This window comes from Brachycentrus maculatus, unplaced genomic scaffold (genome assembly GCF_059751285.1).
Source record: "Brachycentrus maculatus isolate JH-2025_06_01 unplaced genomic scaffold, ASM5975128v1 h1tg000077l, whole genome shotgun sequence".
NCBI classification, from domain to species: Eukaryota; Metazoa; Arthropoda; class Insecta; order Trichoptera; family Brachycentridae; genus Brachycentrus; species Brachycentrus maculatus.
The window spans coordinates 570,304-590,256 of record NW_028280831.1 but is presented as its reverse complement, the minus strand read 5'-3'; the positions used below and the strand labels follow the sequence as shown (position 1 = coordinate 590,256).

Genomic DNA, 19,953 nt, shown 5'->3' with positions numbered 1-19,953 from the left:
ACAAATTTAATTTAATTTTATTCGGAATATTTTATTGACAACCCAGATTTGTGAACAAGGAGTTGGACATACCCAAAAATATGTATTAGCTTTGTGCTTTTCTATTTTATAACTTTAATTAGAATTTAATAGTCTCGAGGAAGAAACTATTTGCTTCAAAATGTAATAAAATATAATATATAGCAATTAGATTTTTGAAAAATAACAGTAAAAAATGTGTATTCTTATGATAAATACAATTTTTTCAGTTAAATACTATATTCTGGTAAGCTTAAACGAGTTGTGTAAAATAGGAATCAAGTTTTGGTTGTGTGGGGTCGAACCTGGCTTTCCTGACTCAAAGTCCATGACACTAACCTTGGGACCATAATCTGACTCACGTCATACCTTTATTTTAATTAAAATAGGAATCAAGTTGTAGTGGGGGGTAGTAGTAGGGTGGGTAAGAAATTAGAAACTCTGACACTCACCACGGGACCATAATCCGATGTTTAAAACGGGTACATATTCGTAAATCGCAAATTTGAAAGACGAATGAAAATATTTTATTTTAATAAAAGTGGTCAACGCTATCTAAGCGTCTTGAAAAGTTTTCTTCTTCTAACCCTTATACGCACTCAATGGTGCATAGGGCAATGCATCATATCGACGCAGTATTATCTTGATCGTTCATTGCACGAAGGTAAGGATATCAGCCTTGCGCTTCAGGTACAAATCCAGGAAGATATGAATGTGAAAATCACCCATATTTATTTTACCCCCCCTGGGAATCGAATCCAGCATGGATGCGCTAACCACTACACTACGGAGAATTGATCTTGGACTTAATTAACACACATAATAATGAATATATGCGTATATGTATATATCGTAGTCGTACAGGAGAAAGTGACCAACTACCAAATCGTAAAATGTTCAGGAGCGCCACCTAAGTTACTTTTGCTTGGCAACAAAATAAACATCAGTGCAGTTAGTCATTATTACCTAGTCAATATATTATACTTACAAGTTTCAAATCCTTTACGATGTTTTCAGGGCAATATTAGGCTAGTAAGATATCAAACACTCAATGATCACGGTTTTGTAAAAAAATGCACTTGGTCACTTTCTCCTGTATGACTACGATATATATATATATATATATATATATATATATATATATATATATATATATATATATATATATATATATATATATATATATATATATATATATATTTATATATATATATATATATATATATATATATATATATATATATATATATATATATATATATATAATATATATATATATATATATATATATATATATATATATATATATATATATATATATATATATATATATATATATTTATGTATATATATGTATATATAAATATATATATATATATATATATATATATATATATATATATATACATATATATATATATATATATATATATATATATATATATATATATATATATATATATATATATATATATATATATTTATATATATATATATATATATATATATATATATATATATATATATATATATATATATATATATATAACTCATTTACCATTACTTTAATTAATTAAATATATAATCTTTTTTTTGCTTAGCCATCTACTTTATATTCAGATTTGATTGTTATTTCTAATATGCCTCTCCGTTTTTTCGCATTTTAAAGTATTTATAATGTTTATATTCTTATGACTACATACACCTAACAGATATCCTAACAGATATTTTGCCTTCGAGCTGACATTGAAATGTGAGGTCGTTTCTTGTGTACATATATATAAATAAATGTTTATAAAATACATCAATATCGTGATCTTTTTATCACAGCGTGACTTCCTGATATTTTGTTACGATTTAAACGTTGATTTTCTACGAAATTTGAGTTAACTTATGAATAAATAAGTTCAAACAAAAGATTAAGAAATTTATATTTATTACGCTATTATTTTTTGTCATCTCAACATATACGAAGAAGAATATGGAAATCTGGGCATTTACGGGGATTACGACCGTCATAGGCTGATTTAAGTGATTCAGATTTGTGAACAAGTATTTGGAGACACTCAAAATGTTGTATAACTACGCTAGTTAAAATAATATTCATTCGTAAAATTGTAATATAATATGCGTGTATTAACATTTATCTTAAATGACTTACAAAACTTAGCGCATTTTTCTCGTACTCTTAGCATCTAACATGTAATCAGATAAATGTACATATGTAGTTCATATATTTAATAGAATTTTTAAACGTTATTTAAGTGTACATTTTTTATTTACATAAAATTAAAAATTGTTGTCTTATGTGCATTTTTTATTATTTATTATTTAGTATTATTTGACGTCATTGAGTTTTTAACGAGATAGATGGGTGTCGTGGTGTAGACGCTTGACTGCAGAACTAGCATCGCGATTTGAATTCCCACCTATTTCAAAATTAATTCAATAGTAATTTTTTATTGGTCTGGATATTTATTATGTATTTTTCAGCGTCTTACATAATCGTTTTTTCTTCCTGTTAGTTATTTCTATAATATAATTATATAAATAACTGATAGAAGCGCCAAATTAAACTATAAGTTTAGAGAATTTGGGTAATACACACATTTGATTTGAAATAATTACCGAGATAATTAATGCGATTAAAACTGTAACGTTAATAAAGCATTAACGGTTGTAATTTTTTAAAAATTAAACTTATTAATCTTAAATATTTCATGAATATTTGCAGGGTCAAATGGTTTAAACAAATTAATGTAGAGGTCTCTTTTCTGAACATTTTCTATGAAACCCCTTGCGATAAATTTATGTTGTAACCAAATATCACGTACACGAAACGTGACAAATTTGGGGAAAAATGTTCTCCGCTTTCTTTATGTTTCATTACCCTCCCTTACCTAGACAAGGGTATTCTAAGGTCGAATTTTCTATATTTTCTTGATAGAGATGTCATCTGAAGGTTTTGAAGTAAGTCGAGCTTTATGATCCTTGAAATGGTCATTCGTTATAAGGTTTTTTTGTGACGTTAATCATATTTTATTTGTTTGTTTCATCTACTATACATAAAGAAATTTAGAAACCCTAGACATTTTTATGACATTGATATAGATCACGTACGTATATCTATATAGGTACGTCAGTGTTATAAAAAGTGATATTAAATTACCTTTTTATTCACAAAAAACATTTATGTTATTATCTATTACTGGAAAGAGATACTGATCGTTTTATTTCTTTGAACTGTTTTTACTTAGTTCGGCTATTTATGATTGAGTTGAGTCTTTTCACCAGCGTGATAAAAATCTAAAAATAATATCAAAAATTATATTCTAAAAATAATATTCAGTATATAATTCGTCAACAAAAATACTTAAAAATATGCATGTAAAAAATCACCACCCAATTGGAAATTTATATTGCTTTTTCATTTGGATTTAAAAAGATTTTCATTTTCATTTCATTTCATTTAATATATTTACATTTTTATTTATAACATAATACATTTGAACCATTTATACATATGGAGAACTTTTATATTTCGATTCGCTGTGCCTCTCCATAAAAGAGTCTGTGCTCTTGTGCTTGGAAAGGGACTTACACTCGTGGTTTAATGTTATGTAATAAAATATATAATAGTTTTTACGATAAGATACATATATATATATATATATATATATATATATATATATATATATATATATATATATATATATATATATATATATATATATATATATATATATATATATATATATATATATATATATATATATATATATATATATATATATATATATATATATATATATATATATATATATATATATATATATATATATATATATATATATAAATGTATAAATACACGCACAAATAATAATATTTTTATCCAAATCCATGATAGCAATGAAATCGATATTCCTCGTTTAAAGCCCTGCTGTAAATATGTATATTAAATGTAGATAGTCACTATTGAGTATTCGCTGGGAAATTTAATATGTGTTACGAACATTGAGGGTGTGGGTTTTCGTATTAATCAACTATCATTTTCATTTCCTTTGTTAATCTAGAGGTCATGACAATTCCTCGAAATTGGTCTGAATTCATTATTTGGTGGACCATTTATTGTTGCGTGGGCAACAAATTCAAGGATAACTCTTAAAGACAGAACGAAGATTCAAGTCAAACTTCTGTCATGGGTATCGCTCACTCCTTTCAACAACGTCACAAATCAAAAATCGTCAATTTTCAGCTGTGCGTTGTTTTCGGAACGCTTAGAAAATGTACTATATCCCAGCAAAAGCGACATATTTTTAACTTAATATTTACCCGCTACAGGGCAGAAAGTGTTGTTTTTGCATTTTGAAGAAAAGGTATTGTTTAATTTTTTTTTAATGTACTAAATATTTTTCAAATGGAGAAAAAACATTCAGGTTTTACTTAAAAATATCTGTTGCATAATAAAAAGTTCAATAAGTGTCTTAATATTTATTTTTAAAACATTTTATTATATGTTTAAACTTTAAAAACGATCTCCTGAAAAATCTATTTTTTTTTAATATGACGTTGTTGAAAGCGATATGTCCATCGTGACAATGACATGGGTGCTATTTTTGTTATTTTGATGAGTTTATGTTCCTGGAAGTGAGGGCGAATGGCATATTAAATTAATCAAAACAAGAATTTTTACGAAATAGGTTGATTTTAATTATAAATAAATACCTAATAATGTTATGTTCCTATTTATTTGTTTTTGACGTTGAACAAAAGTATTATTTTAGTCCTTCATTACCTTGACACTAAGTCATCCTTCACTATTCATTATTTAGTATTTTATTCCCCTAAACTATAATGAATCAAATTAAATATAATGGACTACTTAATGACATCATTCTTAGCTTGCAACGAAAATAGGCTTAATTACAACGTTTTGAGTGTGCCCAAATACTTGTTCACAAAATCTGGATTATCTCCAATTACAGGAGTTATTTTCATATTATTTTTTGACATCTCATCAAAGATGAAGAAGAATATGGAAGTCTGGGCATTTACGGGGCTGACGACCGTCATCGGCTGGTTTAAGTGATCACTTTACACACGTGTAACATTCACCAATTCTACCCATTATTGACAACCACACTACTCAAATTCTTGGAAGTTCTATATATATGAACCAATTTAGACACCTTGTTCTTGAATCACTAGAACTTCACTAGAGACATCTATTGGTGAGATGTAAAGAAGCTTTTTACTAAGCAGAAACTCTTATATTAATATGTGAGGTCCGAATCCTGGATTATAATCACACACATGAGAAACGCCAGAAAATACCATTTTCATTTTTATTATTTAAGCCTATAATGCCGATGACGGTCGTCAACCCCGTAAATGCCCAGACTTCCATATTCTTCTTCATCTTTGATGAGATGTCTAAAAATAATAGGCTTAATTGTCAGGTTAGTACGATAAATGTCATTTGTATGCATAAATAACTTATATTGCATGAATTAAGTAGAATTTAGTAGACTTGTTAAATATGTGCTATTTGATTCCCTTTGTTAAATGTTCACAGTTAGCCGATATAAAATCGATTAAACTCCATTAGAAAATATTTGATCATAATAACGACTGTTTGTATAAATAAATAAATATGATTAAATTGGTTAGGTATAACGAAATCGAGTTATTCTTAACTCATAAAATGTGGATATCTTTATTGTATTTTTTGTTATTTTTTATTAAGAACTAAATTGCTATAAATTGGCATAATTCACTACAAAGTTTTCGTTGAAAAATACTCGTTTCGAGTGTTCGTGATTATCGTCCTAACGTTACGCTTCTGTTCTATTCATATTTATCGATTAGCAACATTTAGAGAGGCGTCCTAAGAGCTTCTCAATACATTTTCTCAAATATAATTGTAAAAAATATTAGATGTATGGATTTTTTACTATTATTATGTATACGTTATCGTATTCCTTCTCTAGGCTCTCATTTGTTTCCTCATACCCTTATTTTATTTCATACTACGAGTAGAAGCATACTATGCACTATACCAGTGCTCCGCAACCGGTGTGCCGTGGCACAATGGTGTGCCGTGAGCAGGATTCAGGTGTGCCGCGGCCAAATTCAATGTAATTGACATTTTTTATTTTACATTATGTAATTAAATACAAACATAATTGATCATTGTGTGGTTAACACAATGACAAATTATTTTTATAACATTGTCTTTTGTTTCAAAATTATAAAATAATTATAAATACATAATTTTTCAACGTATTCAATGTATTAATTATTAAATCAAACACAGATTTTTTAAGTCTACTAAGTTGTATTTTATTGTGAAAAAACATGCTTTGTTTCGCCTAGTTATGGCATTTTCAATCAAATGCAAGGCGAAACAATTGTCACAATATAAATTTTTTATGTGTTTTTTAACAATAAAATACAACTTAGTAGACTCAAAAAATCTATGTTTGATTTAACAATTTATACATAAATTAAAATGGAGTTCTACAAATTAAACGCCAAATCGATAAATATTTTTTCAATGGTCTATATATTTAAGCTTTAGGTGTGCCGCGGAATTCTAGGAAGAATTTTGGTGTGTCGCAGGTGAGAAAAGGTTGCGGAGCACTGCACTATACGACTATACCATACGTTTGGTAGGTGGAGGTCTACATTAAAAACTAGGACATTCAGGTATATTTACTCTGTAGTGTTCATTTTTTTATAATGACAGACGTAACGATGACGCTTTTGCGTAATTATACTCGCTTTTTCCTCCTGAAAAGGATGCCTATATGAGACCATCACATCATTATAGAGTCTCTTGATTTCCGCGACGAACACTAACAAAATGGGAATATAATTACCAAATTATTTATTTTTGTAATACTTTCTTCAGTGCAGAAGTACTTATTTCTTAGAAATAATTATTTCGTAGAAACAATTTATTAATATCGTACCTTTGATGGAATTATTGATTACGTTTGAATTCGGAGAAAGATTGAATTATCAAGCATCAAGGTATTTAAGCAATAATATTTATGCTCGAAATCAATTGCATTCTTGAATTGATATTATATTTATACAGTATGTACATTTACACATACATCAAAATGTACACAAGTATATACGAGTTATTTTTTTAAAACCTTTATTTATTTCAAATTATATTTATCTTGATTATACATTAAAAAAATTATACTGGAAATGGTTTTAAAATATTAAATTTTGTTACGTTATACAATACATATAGTTTGATATATAATTATATAATATAATAATAATGATTAAAATGTCGTTATTTGAAATCATTAATTTATGTGTATATACCATCATTTCTGCCTACCCCTGCGGAGAAGCGGCGTGATGGTAGTAGTAGTAGTATTTATAATTTATAAGACTTTTACAAATATTCTTGTACTAAACAATATTATCCTGTTAAATAAGTAGTTAAAAAACACTAGTTAAAAGATTTTTCATATTATGTTGGCTCGGATAGGGTGAAAGGTGTTTTTTTTTTAAACTTTCTTAGTTTTCTGTTCTATTTATATAGGTACATATAATAATAATAATAATAAAACCCTTATCCGCACCCCAATGGTGCATAGGACACTGCGTCATATAAACGCAGTGTTATCTTGGTCGTTTACACATGAAGGAAAGGTGATCAGCCCTCCGCTTCAGGTACCAGTCCAGGGTAATATTGAATAAATATGACAGTGAAAAAATCACTTATATTTATTTTACCCCCCTTGGGAGTCGAACCCGGGACCTCCATAACGGTAGCCGAGCGTGCTGACCATTACACTACGGAGGCGGACATAGGTACATATGCAACATATAATTTTTATAACTAATCTTTTTTTTTTGTACAAAATAAAACACATTTTACGAATCGATTCTTAACTCAGCTTCTCTATAAAAATATATTTATTAAAACTAAAATACGTTTTTACTCACAAAGGTGCTTATATTATATTATCATAAGTAATGTAGGGGGGATCGTTAGTTCCATTTTTTGCAGTAGACCTAATCTAACAGGCGTTACACTATTCAGATTGTAAAAGGTATAATTATTATTTGTTTGATGTTAAAAAAATAATAAGGCTTTAATCATTTGAAATCATGAAAAAGATTATTGCCTTTTTGGCTTGCTGGAATCAGGAATAATCGCTCTTGAAATGAGGATCGCACTATTTTGTACTCTTCTTTAGAGAAAAGTAAAAATGTATTCTTTGATTAAAATCTGTATCACTTTGGACTGTTTTATATGCCTTCGCTTTTTTCTTCTTTTATTTATTTTTAATTCTGAAATAACTTAGACAACGAACAAACATTGTTTTGATATAAAACTTCAATATAATTAAAATGTAACTTTGTTTTCAAATCACTAGAAATATTTCATTAAAACTTAATTATAATGTCTACCGGTTTCGAAGCTAATCTACTAAACAATATTTAAAATATTTGGACGGTTAGGGAACGAAGCTTAGGTAGAACTCAAGTGGCTTTATTTTTTTTGTCGATTGGCAATCACAGTCAAAAACTATCATTATAATTAAGTTATAATAAAATATTTATAGTGATTTTAAAACAAAGTTACATTTTAATTATAAAATGGAAAATCACAAAGTTAGTGCTTTAAATATAAATTAAAAACTTTAATAGTTAAAAAATAAACTATCTAACCATCGCGTCGCTTACTGCAGAGATGTCAGAGAATATAATGCCTACCAATCTGTCTTTGCAAACAATCTTTGCCCCTTCATGCATTCATACATCTCCTCATACATACGCGCCAATAATCCCTATTTCTGACCTGAATAATCAAATTAGGCCATTAGACTAGAAATCTTGATGGATTATTTTTCTCTTACTATGATGGTTTATAAGTATTTTTTTATGCATTAATTACTTAATAACCATATTGAAATAGTTATATTTTACTTTGTCCCATTCCATGCCGTCTGTATTGCATCTTTTTTACTAAATTCATAAACTAGCACGTCTATTATGGGACTTCTAACCCGCCTGATTTACGCAAGTCAACTACAGAATACTTGATTTGTTTAGTATTGTACTTGAATAAATATTTGATCACTCATTTGTGTTTTAACAGATATCCAAATAGTTCCTCTTAAATACTGCAACCAACCGGTTATTGAGTCAATTCTACAAAAATTATTAACAATTTATTTTCAACACATCGAAATATAATTTAAAAAAACCTTATTTATTGTTACGGCATTAACTTTGTGGTAAGACATGTTACAATGATTAAAGAAAACACTTGTTTTTTACCACTTGAGTTTTATTATAGACTACATGTTTCAGAAGTTAAACTTCCATCATTCAGGTCTGTATAATAACTGAATATACAGACCTGAATGATGAAAGTTTAACTTCTGAAACATGTAGTCTATAATAAAACTCAAGTGGTAAAAAACAAGTGTTTTCTTTAATCATTTAAAAAAATCTATTCCTCTTTTGTCACTGGTCTTTGATCTACCGCTGTTACGTCAATTTTTGTATTTTCCGTACAGGTATTGCGTATATTTGACCTTTTCAGAGAGTAGAGCTTTTTTAGCAGTTTTCATCATTTTGTCGGTCAGGATTCGGAAAAATCCTTAATACATAGCAAAAGTGGGTTTTTTTTAGACGAGGTGCTGTAGCGTGGTTGTGCAGACGCTCCACTGCAAAACTGATTCCCGTCGATAAAATCACGAAATATGTATTTTCACTTGTTCTGGGAATTGAAATATCAACTATTCCTTCCTTATCCTCACTATCCTACCTGGAGACAAGTATCTTAAATAGAGATTTGGGGGTTATTCATTTTTTTAAATAAAGCATGGAGAGAGTGCTCAAATATATTGTTTTTCCCTTAAATTTCTACTTATTTCATTCATACCCTTATCCGCACCCCAATGGTGCATAGGGCACTGCATCATATAAACGCAGTGTTATCTTGATCGCTAACACATGAAGGAAAGGTGATCAGCCCTCCGCTTCCGGTACCAGTCCAAGGTGATATTGAATAAATATAAGAGTGAAAAAATCACTCATATTTATTTGACCCCCCCTGGGAATCGAACCCGGGACTTCCAGTACGGTAACCGAGCGTGCTGACCATTACACTATGGAGGCGGACAAAACTACTTATTTACATTCCCATAAATAAATGACAGTAGGAGAAGAAGGGAGGACTTGGCAAACTAATTTTTTATATGTGCTTAATCGCTTAATGCTTACATCGACCTACAGAAATTTTAAAGTCTAATACAGATTTTATTTCGCTTCGTATTTTAAAATTAAAAATACCATTTAACTGACTGAACTGGTCCCTACATTCTCTCTGGGAATTTTCACACATTGTAAAAATGCTCAAAAAAGCTAAACGTTCGTTCAATCACATAAAGGGAATTGAAATACGTATACACACTCGAAATCTGTATTTAATTCTTTGGCAGAATATGTACAGTATTTATATGATTTTATCGGGTATTAATGTATATATGTGCGCCTATCTATGTACACTTGATTCCACGGATAGGTCACGTGATAATAATATTATGAAATTTTATTAGAAAATCTGACCTAGGCCAGTGTAATGATACCCGTCGGATAGCACATTAAGTTTACTAATATAATAAATTATTATTATAATGAATGTGGATATTATCAATTATATGTGAATTAACCATAATACAACATTAGTAGATGCGCAATTTATAAATGAAAGAGAAAATGTTTATTTTCGATATAAGATGAAAGGTTTTGTTAAATAATTCAACTAAACATTTAAATTTTTTAACAAAGAATAAACTTTCATAAATTGTCTACTATCACATTTGTAATATATGTTTTACTTAGTAAATACCATGATTAACCATTACACGATTGATTTAAGCAAATATTTAAACACACAATTCTATATTTGGTCATAATCTTGGTATTTTCCAAATAATAATTAAATAAAAAAAACAACAAAATTGTTTAAATGTTAGTAAGCCAATCAATTTCTTATATTTTGACAGGTGATTTAGAACGTTTGTATCAACTCTCCAAATTAGACGGCTCTGCCATAATTAGTACTGCTAATTTAAAATCCAAATATCTTGTTTTTTTATACTTTTATCTACAGTAATTAAAACGTGAGCAAATATTTTATGGTCGCTCGCTATTTTTTATGTATGTTATAATATGTATATAGATTATGATGCTAAATTTTTTTATCTGTCTTTGTAGAAGATGATCTCTTGTCTTAGTTATTTTTTGTGTTTGTTATAAACTCTTCTTTATTTTCGATTTTATAACAAAGTTATTTTGTAAGTAATAAAATGGAAAATCGCTATTTTGTTGCTTCCAATACTTTTTTTCTTCTTTTTTATTTTTTTATATTTCTCTTCATAAATATTACCCGCTTCTGCGAAGTCTTTTTGAAACTAGTCAACAGTTTAATTAATACTCATTACTAGTTACAAAAAATAAGGTAATTCAACATATCGCTCACTCCTTTTAAGAACGTCATAAATCAAAAAACTTGATTTTTAAGGAGAACGTTTTTAAAGTTTAAAAATATAACACAATGTATTAAAAATAAATATCAAGCCACTTATTGAACTTTTTATTATGCCACAGATCTTTTTAGGTAAAGCCTGAAGGTTTTTTCTCCATTTGAAAAATATTTAGTTTATTTAAAAATAATAATAAAACAATACCTTTTCTTCAAAATGCAAAAACAACATTTTCTGCCCTGTAGCGGGTGAATATTAACTTAAAAATATGCCTCTTCTGCTGAGATATAGTACATTTTCTGGGCATTCCGAAAACACGCACAACTGATAATTGACGAATTTTGATTTATGACGTTCTTGAAAGGAGTGAACGATATGTATTAGAATATACGTACCTAATTGCCATGCGATAGGCTTGAACATTGAATTTAATCCAACTTATCAATACAGATGGTTAATACCGTAATTATAAATATTACACAATTTTGTGGAATTCGTACATTTTTGTACCTACACACCTTTCAACCTTGTTTCACCTTGAAAACATTCCTCCGATAGCTACAAAGACCCGATGGAGGTGTGTCTATGTTTAGCTTTTTTCACGTTCAAATAAATATTGCATCAGATTTGCAAGAAATTCTAATTACATCAAGATAAGAACGCGAATCTAGTATAAAAACGATCGAATGCTACCAAACGTTTCCAGTCTGCGTAGCTCTGTAGCCGCGTTCAGTGTGTGAAGTGTAAATCGACCATTATTTATTATTGTTTCGCATTGTAATCAAATACAAAATGCCAATTTGCACCTGTGAATATTTGGAGTACGAAGACGGGGAGGTGCATTACAATACTTGCGAATTAAAAACTACGGATCGGTCCTTTGAAAAAAATATTTTAAAGGAAAGAACGGGTAGATATTTTAATTTGGCAACCGAAGTGAGGTGTGTTTTTACTTTACTTAAAATTATTTAAATTCATTATTTAGACTTTGGTACGTTGAATACATATTTACATTTCCAAGTCTTTTTGTGTAGGTACATTAAAAAACATCTTACGGACATATTTATTCAAAGTTTTAAAATCAATATTATTAATTTTTCCTCAAGTCTCGCGATAATGCTAAATGAATACTGGTTTATTTGCACAACATAATTGAGGCAATTAGCTCATATTTATATGTACTATGTATCGAATTACTTGTATAACATACAATAAGTCAAATGTCTAATACAAATTTCGCTTCGTATTTAAAAAAATATATAAAAACAGTTTTCGTGACTGAAGGTTTCTACATTATCTCTGAAATTTTTTGTACTATTTTAAAATGATCAAACAAATCGTTAGTTCAATCACATAAAGTGAATCGAAATACGTATACATACTCGAAATTATATTTAATTATTTACGTGTAAAGTTTCTAATTGGATACACAGCAAAGTTATACAAAATAATGATTTAATTCTAAAATGTATATAAAAACAAATAAAATAATGTAAGTGGATAAATAGATACATATACATAGAAAATATTGGCTGTATATTTCGTGGCTTTATGAAATTGGTGTAAATGTTTTATAAACATAATTTGAGCTTTTCATTTTCATTATCATTCTCGCAATCAGTTTGTATCACACACTGTTTATGTAGCAATTATTAATTTACGTAAAAAGCTTTGATACACATTGTCAATATATCAAGTTATTATAATAAATAAAGTACGAAGTACAATATAATGTAGTCGTATATATGGTAGTATGAAAATATTATTGGTGGTTTTCTATGTATAAAATTTTAATTTAGTACATAAGTATTATTGGTTTGAAGCCATTAACATACTTTTCAGTATGTTTGATGAAATGTTTTGATAAAAAATCTTATTTAGAATTCTTCATTCTGTAGATTTTGATTAAATTTTCTTTACCTTATGAATATTCTTTTATTAAGTACCAAATCACATCAAAAGATTTCTTTGCTCATAATTTACTCCCATATTTTGAGGTGATTTTGTTTAAAATAAAAACCACATTGCTAGTATTTCTTTACAATTCTCCCCAAAGCAACTATTTTTATTTGTTTTTTAAACTCATTTTGTTTTGTTAACCATCACCAAGGTATTTACATAAACCATATTTTTTTTTATTAACATTTATTTTTCTTCTGTCGATATTACAATATAAATACCTATTTGGAAAAATCTTACGAGTTTTTGCTGTTGTTGAAATGGTTGTGTATTGAATTCGCGTTGCTCTGTTTCACTTCAAAGTTTAACCCTTTTATTACTAACAATATTTTCAAACTTTGATTTTTTTTGGCCAAAAGTATAGTTTTTTTTTTATCGAAAGTTTTATTAGTAAAAATGCTTAAACACCTTTCATTATTTGTTGAATTAGCTTTTACTTGTAGAGCTGAATAATATTAAAATATTATAAATTAAAAAAATCGTTTTCTGACTCTACAAAGGATATTTTTTGCCTTCTGTTTCGGCTGGCGAACACCATGTCGAACATTATTCACTCCATATAAATTTGTGTATATTTAGAAATAACGTTTTCGGTTAAATAAAATTAAAGCACATTTGATAGCTATTTTTTAAAATTAATTGGAATCTTACGCATGCAACTTTACCAAAAAAGTACATATATGTTTATTCAATTTATAACAGTAACATGGAAGTACCCCAGAATACAAGCACAATAATAAAAAATAACATGACCGGTGAAAAATAACATTTATGAACATAAAAATCCAATAAAATGAATTTTATCTTTAACAAATAAAATAATAAGGAGGGTCCGATACCTTGCGGGAAACCCGCCTGGCACAGCGCGGGTGTAAACTGTGCACCTTCGAGTTAAGCTTAGACTATGATGTTCTCTGCGTTAATCTAACCATGATGTTTGTGTGAAAGCACTAAAATAAAGAAAAAAAAATAATAAACGATTGGTTAATTTATTGTGTTTTTATTATTTGAATAAAAAAATTGTCATAAATGTATAAATATAAATGTCAAAGGACGGAATCACACATTCACATCAAAGTATAACGATTTTTTTATTAATTTCATTAATTTATTCGGCAGTCACTTTGTGTTAAAATCTATCCATTTTGAATTAATGTTTTACTTAGTAAATACCACTATTTCTTAAAATCTACTGTGACACGTGTTTCGATGCATTCCGCATCATTTTCAACGGTGTTTGAAAATGATGCGGAATGCATCGAAACACGTGTCACAGTAGATTTTAAGAAATAGTATATAATAAGTAAAAAATTAATTAAAAATGAATCTATATTATTATTATTTTTAAATTGGTATTTTGTTAGCATCTGGTAATTGTTCACCATATATTGAATAAGTGAACGTGTTAATCATGTCCCTAGTCAATTCCTCCACGGTTCGTGTACTTGCAAGTAGACAATCTATTACTAAATTAGTATGCGTTTACTTACCTTTTGTTACTTACTATACATACAGGTAAAATAAACATAGCAGTATAGACTGTTAAATCGATATTAATTTTACTTTACCACGCAATCTATTCAGATTTTAGTTATTAGAGTGCTCTTTAGCACGCAAATAATTAAAATAGATACAGTCCTTTTTACGATACTGAACATAATTTTTTTTACAAAAATTTTCACGAGGATTACACACGAAACCTTCAAAATAGAGGCTTCGCTAAAATAACATTCCTTGAGGATTTTTCAACAAAAATAAACGATTGATTTTTAAAACATTTCTATTTATAATGCGTCCTTAACTGTCTACGACGTGAATTATAGAATTTATTCGGATCGCGTGTGTGACATTTTTAGACAATAAATCGATATTCTTCATTTTATATTGGTCAGGAACCAAAAATAGGAATTTATAGGAATTTTCAACACATACGGGGTTGGATTTTGGCGCCCCGAAGCTGTGTTCGGGAATATCGGGACACGCTGCCTGAAAACGGGACTGTCCCAGTGAAAACTGGACGTCTGGTCACATTATATACGCATGCATAGTGCACTAAATATACACAGTTGTGTATCTAAACGACCACATATAAGTACAAGTTGCTAATGATATAGTGTATGTAGTATTACATACATATGAAATTAATTTGATTTATTATGATTATGAAACAAATGTGCAAGTTTGCACTGTTTGTTTGTTTGTTTTTTTTAGTTCATGTCCTTTCATTAATTGAAAATATTTTACAAAATATACCTAGTTTTTTTTTATTATACTGATGTTTTTTAAAATAATTTTTGTTCCGTCATAATTTGATGTTACACAATGTAGTTCTGGTCTACACCGAATTGTGCATTAAAGTGCATTGAATCAACATAATGCTTAGTAATTGTTTAAAATGTTAAATTTTCTTATACTTTTGACAAGTAAAAATAGCTTTTTTGACCGCAATGGCAGCGCCGCGTTTTAAAGTAGAACAAGACACGTAAGGGCGAAGACTGACCGGAGCATTTCGTCGTAACGTCACACGTCACGATGCGAGCATTCAGGCAGTCAGTACAGCGAGTCGAGCGCTCCATCCATAGTTTCGGATGCTCGCTGATGCTCGCCGCGTCGTTATGTTACTACGAAATGCTCCGTTCAGTCTCCACCTTGATACTAAATATTGCTCATGGCAGATTACATGTTTCTTGACAGCTGCTAACATGTACACCCACAAGCATTGTGATATTAAAAGTATTAGAAATGTGTATAACCTCTCGTCTTTTTTCCATTTAACCAGACTGAGCCAAAGGAAGGCGTGACTGGGTACAGCTCGGCTGTCCAAACTTAAAACACAGTAAGGGACATTTTTATTGAAGTACGTTTTTTTGCATTTTTGGACTAAGTTGAATCTACTTAGTCCAAAAATGCAAAAAAAAACGTACTAAAAAATGTTCCTCAGTGTGTTTTGAGTTTGGTCAGCCGAGCTAGTATTAAATAAATATTATAGTTCAAATATAATGAAATGTAAATAGTAGGTTAAGGTTAATAGGTAGGTGTAATATAGTAATATAGTAGGTATTAAAATATTCTACTTAATTTTATTTTTAAAATTTTGAGTTTCCGTCTGTATTTTAGACGAAAAAGATTTAAAAGAAATATATTTTTTGTACGTTTTTCAATGTCCTTCGATTATCCGAAAATTGTATGTTAGATGGAAATCCTGATAAATCGAGACTTCACTAAGAATATTTTAATCTTATATGTGGTAAACGCAAACAAAATGAAGAAGTTTTGAACAAAATGAGGGTTGTCACTTTCATTTCTGAGACAGATATCATATAATATAGGCACTTTACGTAGGGTTACCAAACATCATAATCACTACGCTACGGAGCAAATAAAGTTTGTTATAGCATACAAGTATTCAATGTCATTGATACGTTTTATCAATATCTACTATCTTATCATGGAGTTTCATTTAGAAAAAATATCATTATGTATAAAAAATCAATATTACGATTACTAAATTACGTCAGTCTATTCCGTAATAACCTGTCATTGTGCCATAATTTTTTGCAATTTTTACTACAGATATCGGGTATGTTTTACGTTTAAACCCTTAGCTTAGCTTTCAAGTGCTGCCATAAAGGCGGCTTGCATGATTTGAATATAACTCGAGTGCCGACGCTGTGGCGGCAAGAAAATAATGTTATGTTTCTCAATACTTGTAGTTTTTGCAATATAATGTTTTTATTTAACTTTCTGAATATAATTTAACCATAATCACATTAGTACAATTAAAAAGTAATAAGTTACGGATTTTAAATTGAGTTGGTGGTATGCACAAACAAAAAACTTTTTAGCGCAAAGGGTTAAAAGTATTTTTTCATCTAATATTCTTCTTCCTGGCTCCATCCTAACTTATCGTCTTTGTAGACTGTTGGGGAGATAATGATAGGCATCTCGTTTTTTTAAAATTAGTAGTAGTGTTTATTAAGTTTATCTCGATTTTGATAAATTCTTCCTAGTTTCATCCCAGCTTATTGTCTTTGTAGACTGCTGGGGTCAGCTCTCCTCGTCCTCAGGTTATAGGTCCTTCTGTCCTGGACAACGTCACCTAGGCCATGCCTTCGAATCATGTTATCTTTCTGCAGCATCCATGAATTTTTTGATCTTCTTCTAGATAACTTTCGAGGAAGATCCATTTCTATTGCCTGGTTAACTACATGTTTTTGATTATGATGTTCTTGATTTTGATAACTAACAGACGATTATTTTTATTTCTAGATATCCAGATGGGACGGTGAAGTTGCGTAATCCCAACATCGAGCTCATGGACCAGGACATACTGTACCATCTTGCGCTCGGTAGCGGGTCTCATGATCTTGTTGAAATGTTTGGAGATGTTAAGGTAAATTCATTTTTAAATTGGCAAACATAATAATTTTAATATCTCAACATAGATGTAGAAGCATATGGATGTCTGGGTATTTACAGGGCTTATGACCTGTCATAGGTTGGTTAAGTGATCACTTGGTGGTGTAACATTCTCCATTACACCCATGATTGACAACCATACTACTCAAATGTTTAGAATTTTTACATATATCATAAATCTCACGGTTAGTTTGAGAATGTTCCAAAAGCTAAGTAAATGGGTCTGTGTTTTTGGTGTAGAGGTTAACATATATGGCTAACATTCAAAAGGTTGGTAAGGTTCGATCACCGGAGGGGTCAAAACATATATATGCAATTTTTGCTCTAATATTTATTTTATGTCACTCTAGATTGGTACCTGAAGTGCAGGGCTGATCTCCCTGTCTTCGCACAATTAACGATCAAAATTATACTGCATCAATATGACGCAGTTCACTATTCATCATTGGGTGCGAATGAGGGTTAGAAGAAGAAATAAGCAGAAGAAATATTAATTTATGCTTATTAACTTTCACTGTTTTTCCTGAGTGTTTATATTATAAACACCTCTTCTTCAATATTAAAATGTATAAATTTATTTATTTTATTCCAAACCTTGAAGTGAAGTATGCAGGCCTTAAAGGTTCATGTATGGTATATATGGTACATACATAACATAAAATGAAAAAATATATCATAAATTGATTTAAAGGAAAAACAATAAACTATAAACAAATAAAAAATTGTGATATGTATATAAACAATGATGTAGGTTAAATTGGTATTTTAATTTTTTATCATATCTTAAATGAACCTTAAGGTTCATATGGTCTATAATTATATTAAATAGAATGAAAAAAGTGCAGATTACGTAAATTGAGTAAGAGAAATTAAACTAAAATAAAAATAAAAAAATTAATTAAATTGATAAAAAAATAATACTGTAAATTTATTTGGAAGTTAAAATTTCAATCTTTATTTGGGACATTCAGAATCAAGCTAACTTTATGAAATTCTGTTAGTGCAAACTTTCTTGCTAAATCTTGGGTAGCCCAGCGGGGCCAACTTTGGAACTTTAAAAACATATTTTTTTGGACTTGTTCATAAAGTACTCCAAAGTTAACACCAGAGTTATGATATAAACCTTGGAGATATGAGAGGGCTAAACATTTTCTTAGTAAAATGTTAAAAGTACAAAGTTTATTGAAGTTTCGATGGTGGATGGTAATAGATTTCATTACGTATTAGTAAATTTATAAATAAATTAAATAAAAATTATTGGTTACAAAAAAGCAGTTTATTGGAACTGGGTAATAAAGTGTGGTTAAATCCAGTCATTTTTTATTTACTTAAATATGTAATGATTTTTGTGTTTGAGTGTTTAAATAATGACTTTTAACAAAGCAAAACCCCTTTCAAACGCAACCACCTCTGTTCATTTCAAAGTCAACTGATGACAACAGCTTGTAATTTTTCTTTTTCTTTAATAATTATTCACAGGCATCTATCTATTCCCAATCTGAGAATACAATTGCTCTGGGCTCTTGTAAGGGGCAATGTCTCACAGCTGTATAAGAGAATAGGAGCAATGCAAGCATTACATAGGCAGCATACCGTGTATAAATCCAATATTCACATAGACTTCATACTGTTGAATGCAGTACCCGCAAGCCCTAAATGCACTACCAGTTCTTTTTTAATGCTGCAATTTTCCATTATATATACTCCCGAGTACTTGGAACTTGAAAGTACCCCCTCGATGAGCTGATTTCTCAAAGTCAAGGGTTGCTGGGTATTAAGGATATAAGAGTTTTTAAAGCATTTATCTTATAATGAGAATGGGAAATTGTATAGGGAGTGCTAAAGGTTTTCGATTTGTTTAGTTTGTTTGCATGGGAGGGACACCAAAGAGAATGGAAGAGTTTGCCCACCACATCATGGAGGAGATCGGCCACAAGCTTCCTTGTGGTACAACCTTATTGGACATCAGCCAATATTCATACAGATATTCCATGTACAAAGTTGGACCCGTGCTGTGTGTCAGTGT

The 19,953-nt window shown here is 29.2% G+C and overlaps 1 protein-coding gene across 2 annotated transcripts in view; it reads left to right on the top strand.

The window, feature by feature from the left end:
• LOC148311077 (uridine phosphorylase 1) overlaps positions 1 to 19,953 on the top strand; it is a 30,217-nt gene that overhangs the window by 1,115 nt on the left and 9,149 nt on the right. Inside the window, exons 1-3 of one of the 2 annotated variants that reach the window (XR_015837310.1) lie at positions 12,251 to 12,490; positions 17,778 to 17,901; positions 19,790 to 19,951. Coding sequence is in view for 1 of the 2 variants with exons in the window: in XM_088257274.1 (XP_088113400.1) it covers positions 17,778 to 17,901; positions 19,790 to 19,951 (286 nt within the window). In the remaining variant the exon portion in view is untranslated. Of the gene's footprint in view, positions 1 to 12,250; positions 12,491 to 17,777; positions 17,902 to 19,789; positions 19,952 to 19,953 lie in introns of those variants that run through there. The other variant, XM_088257274.1, reaches the window with a different exon arrangement.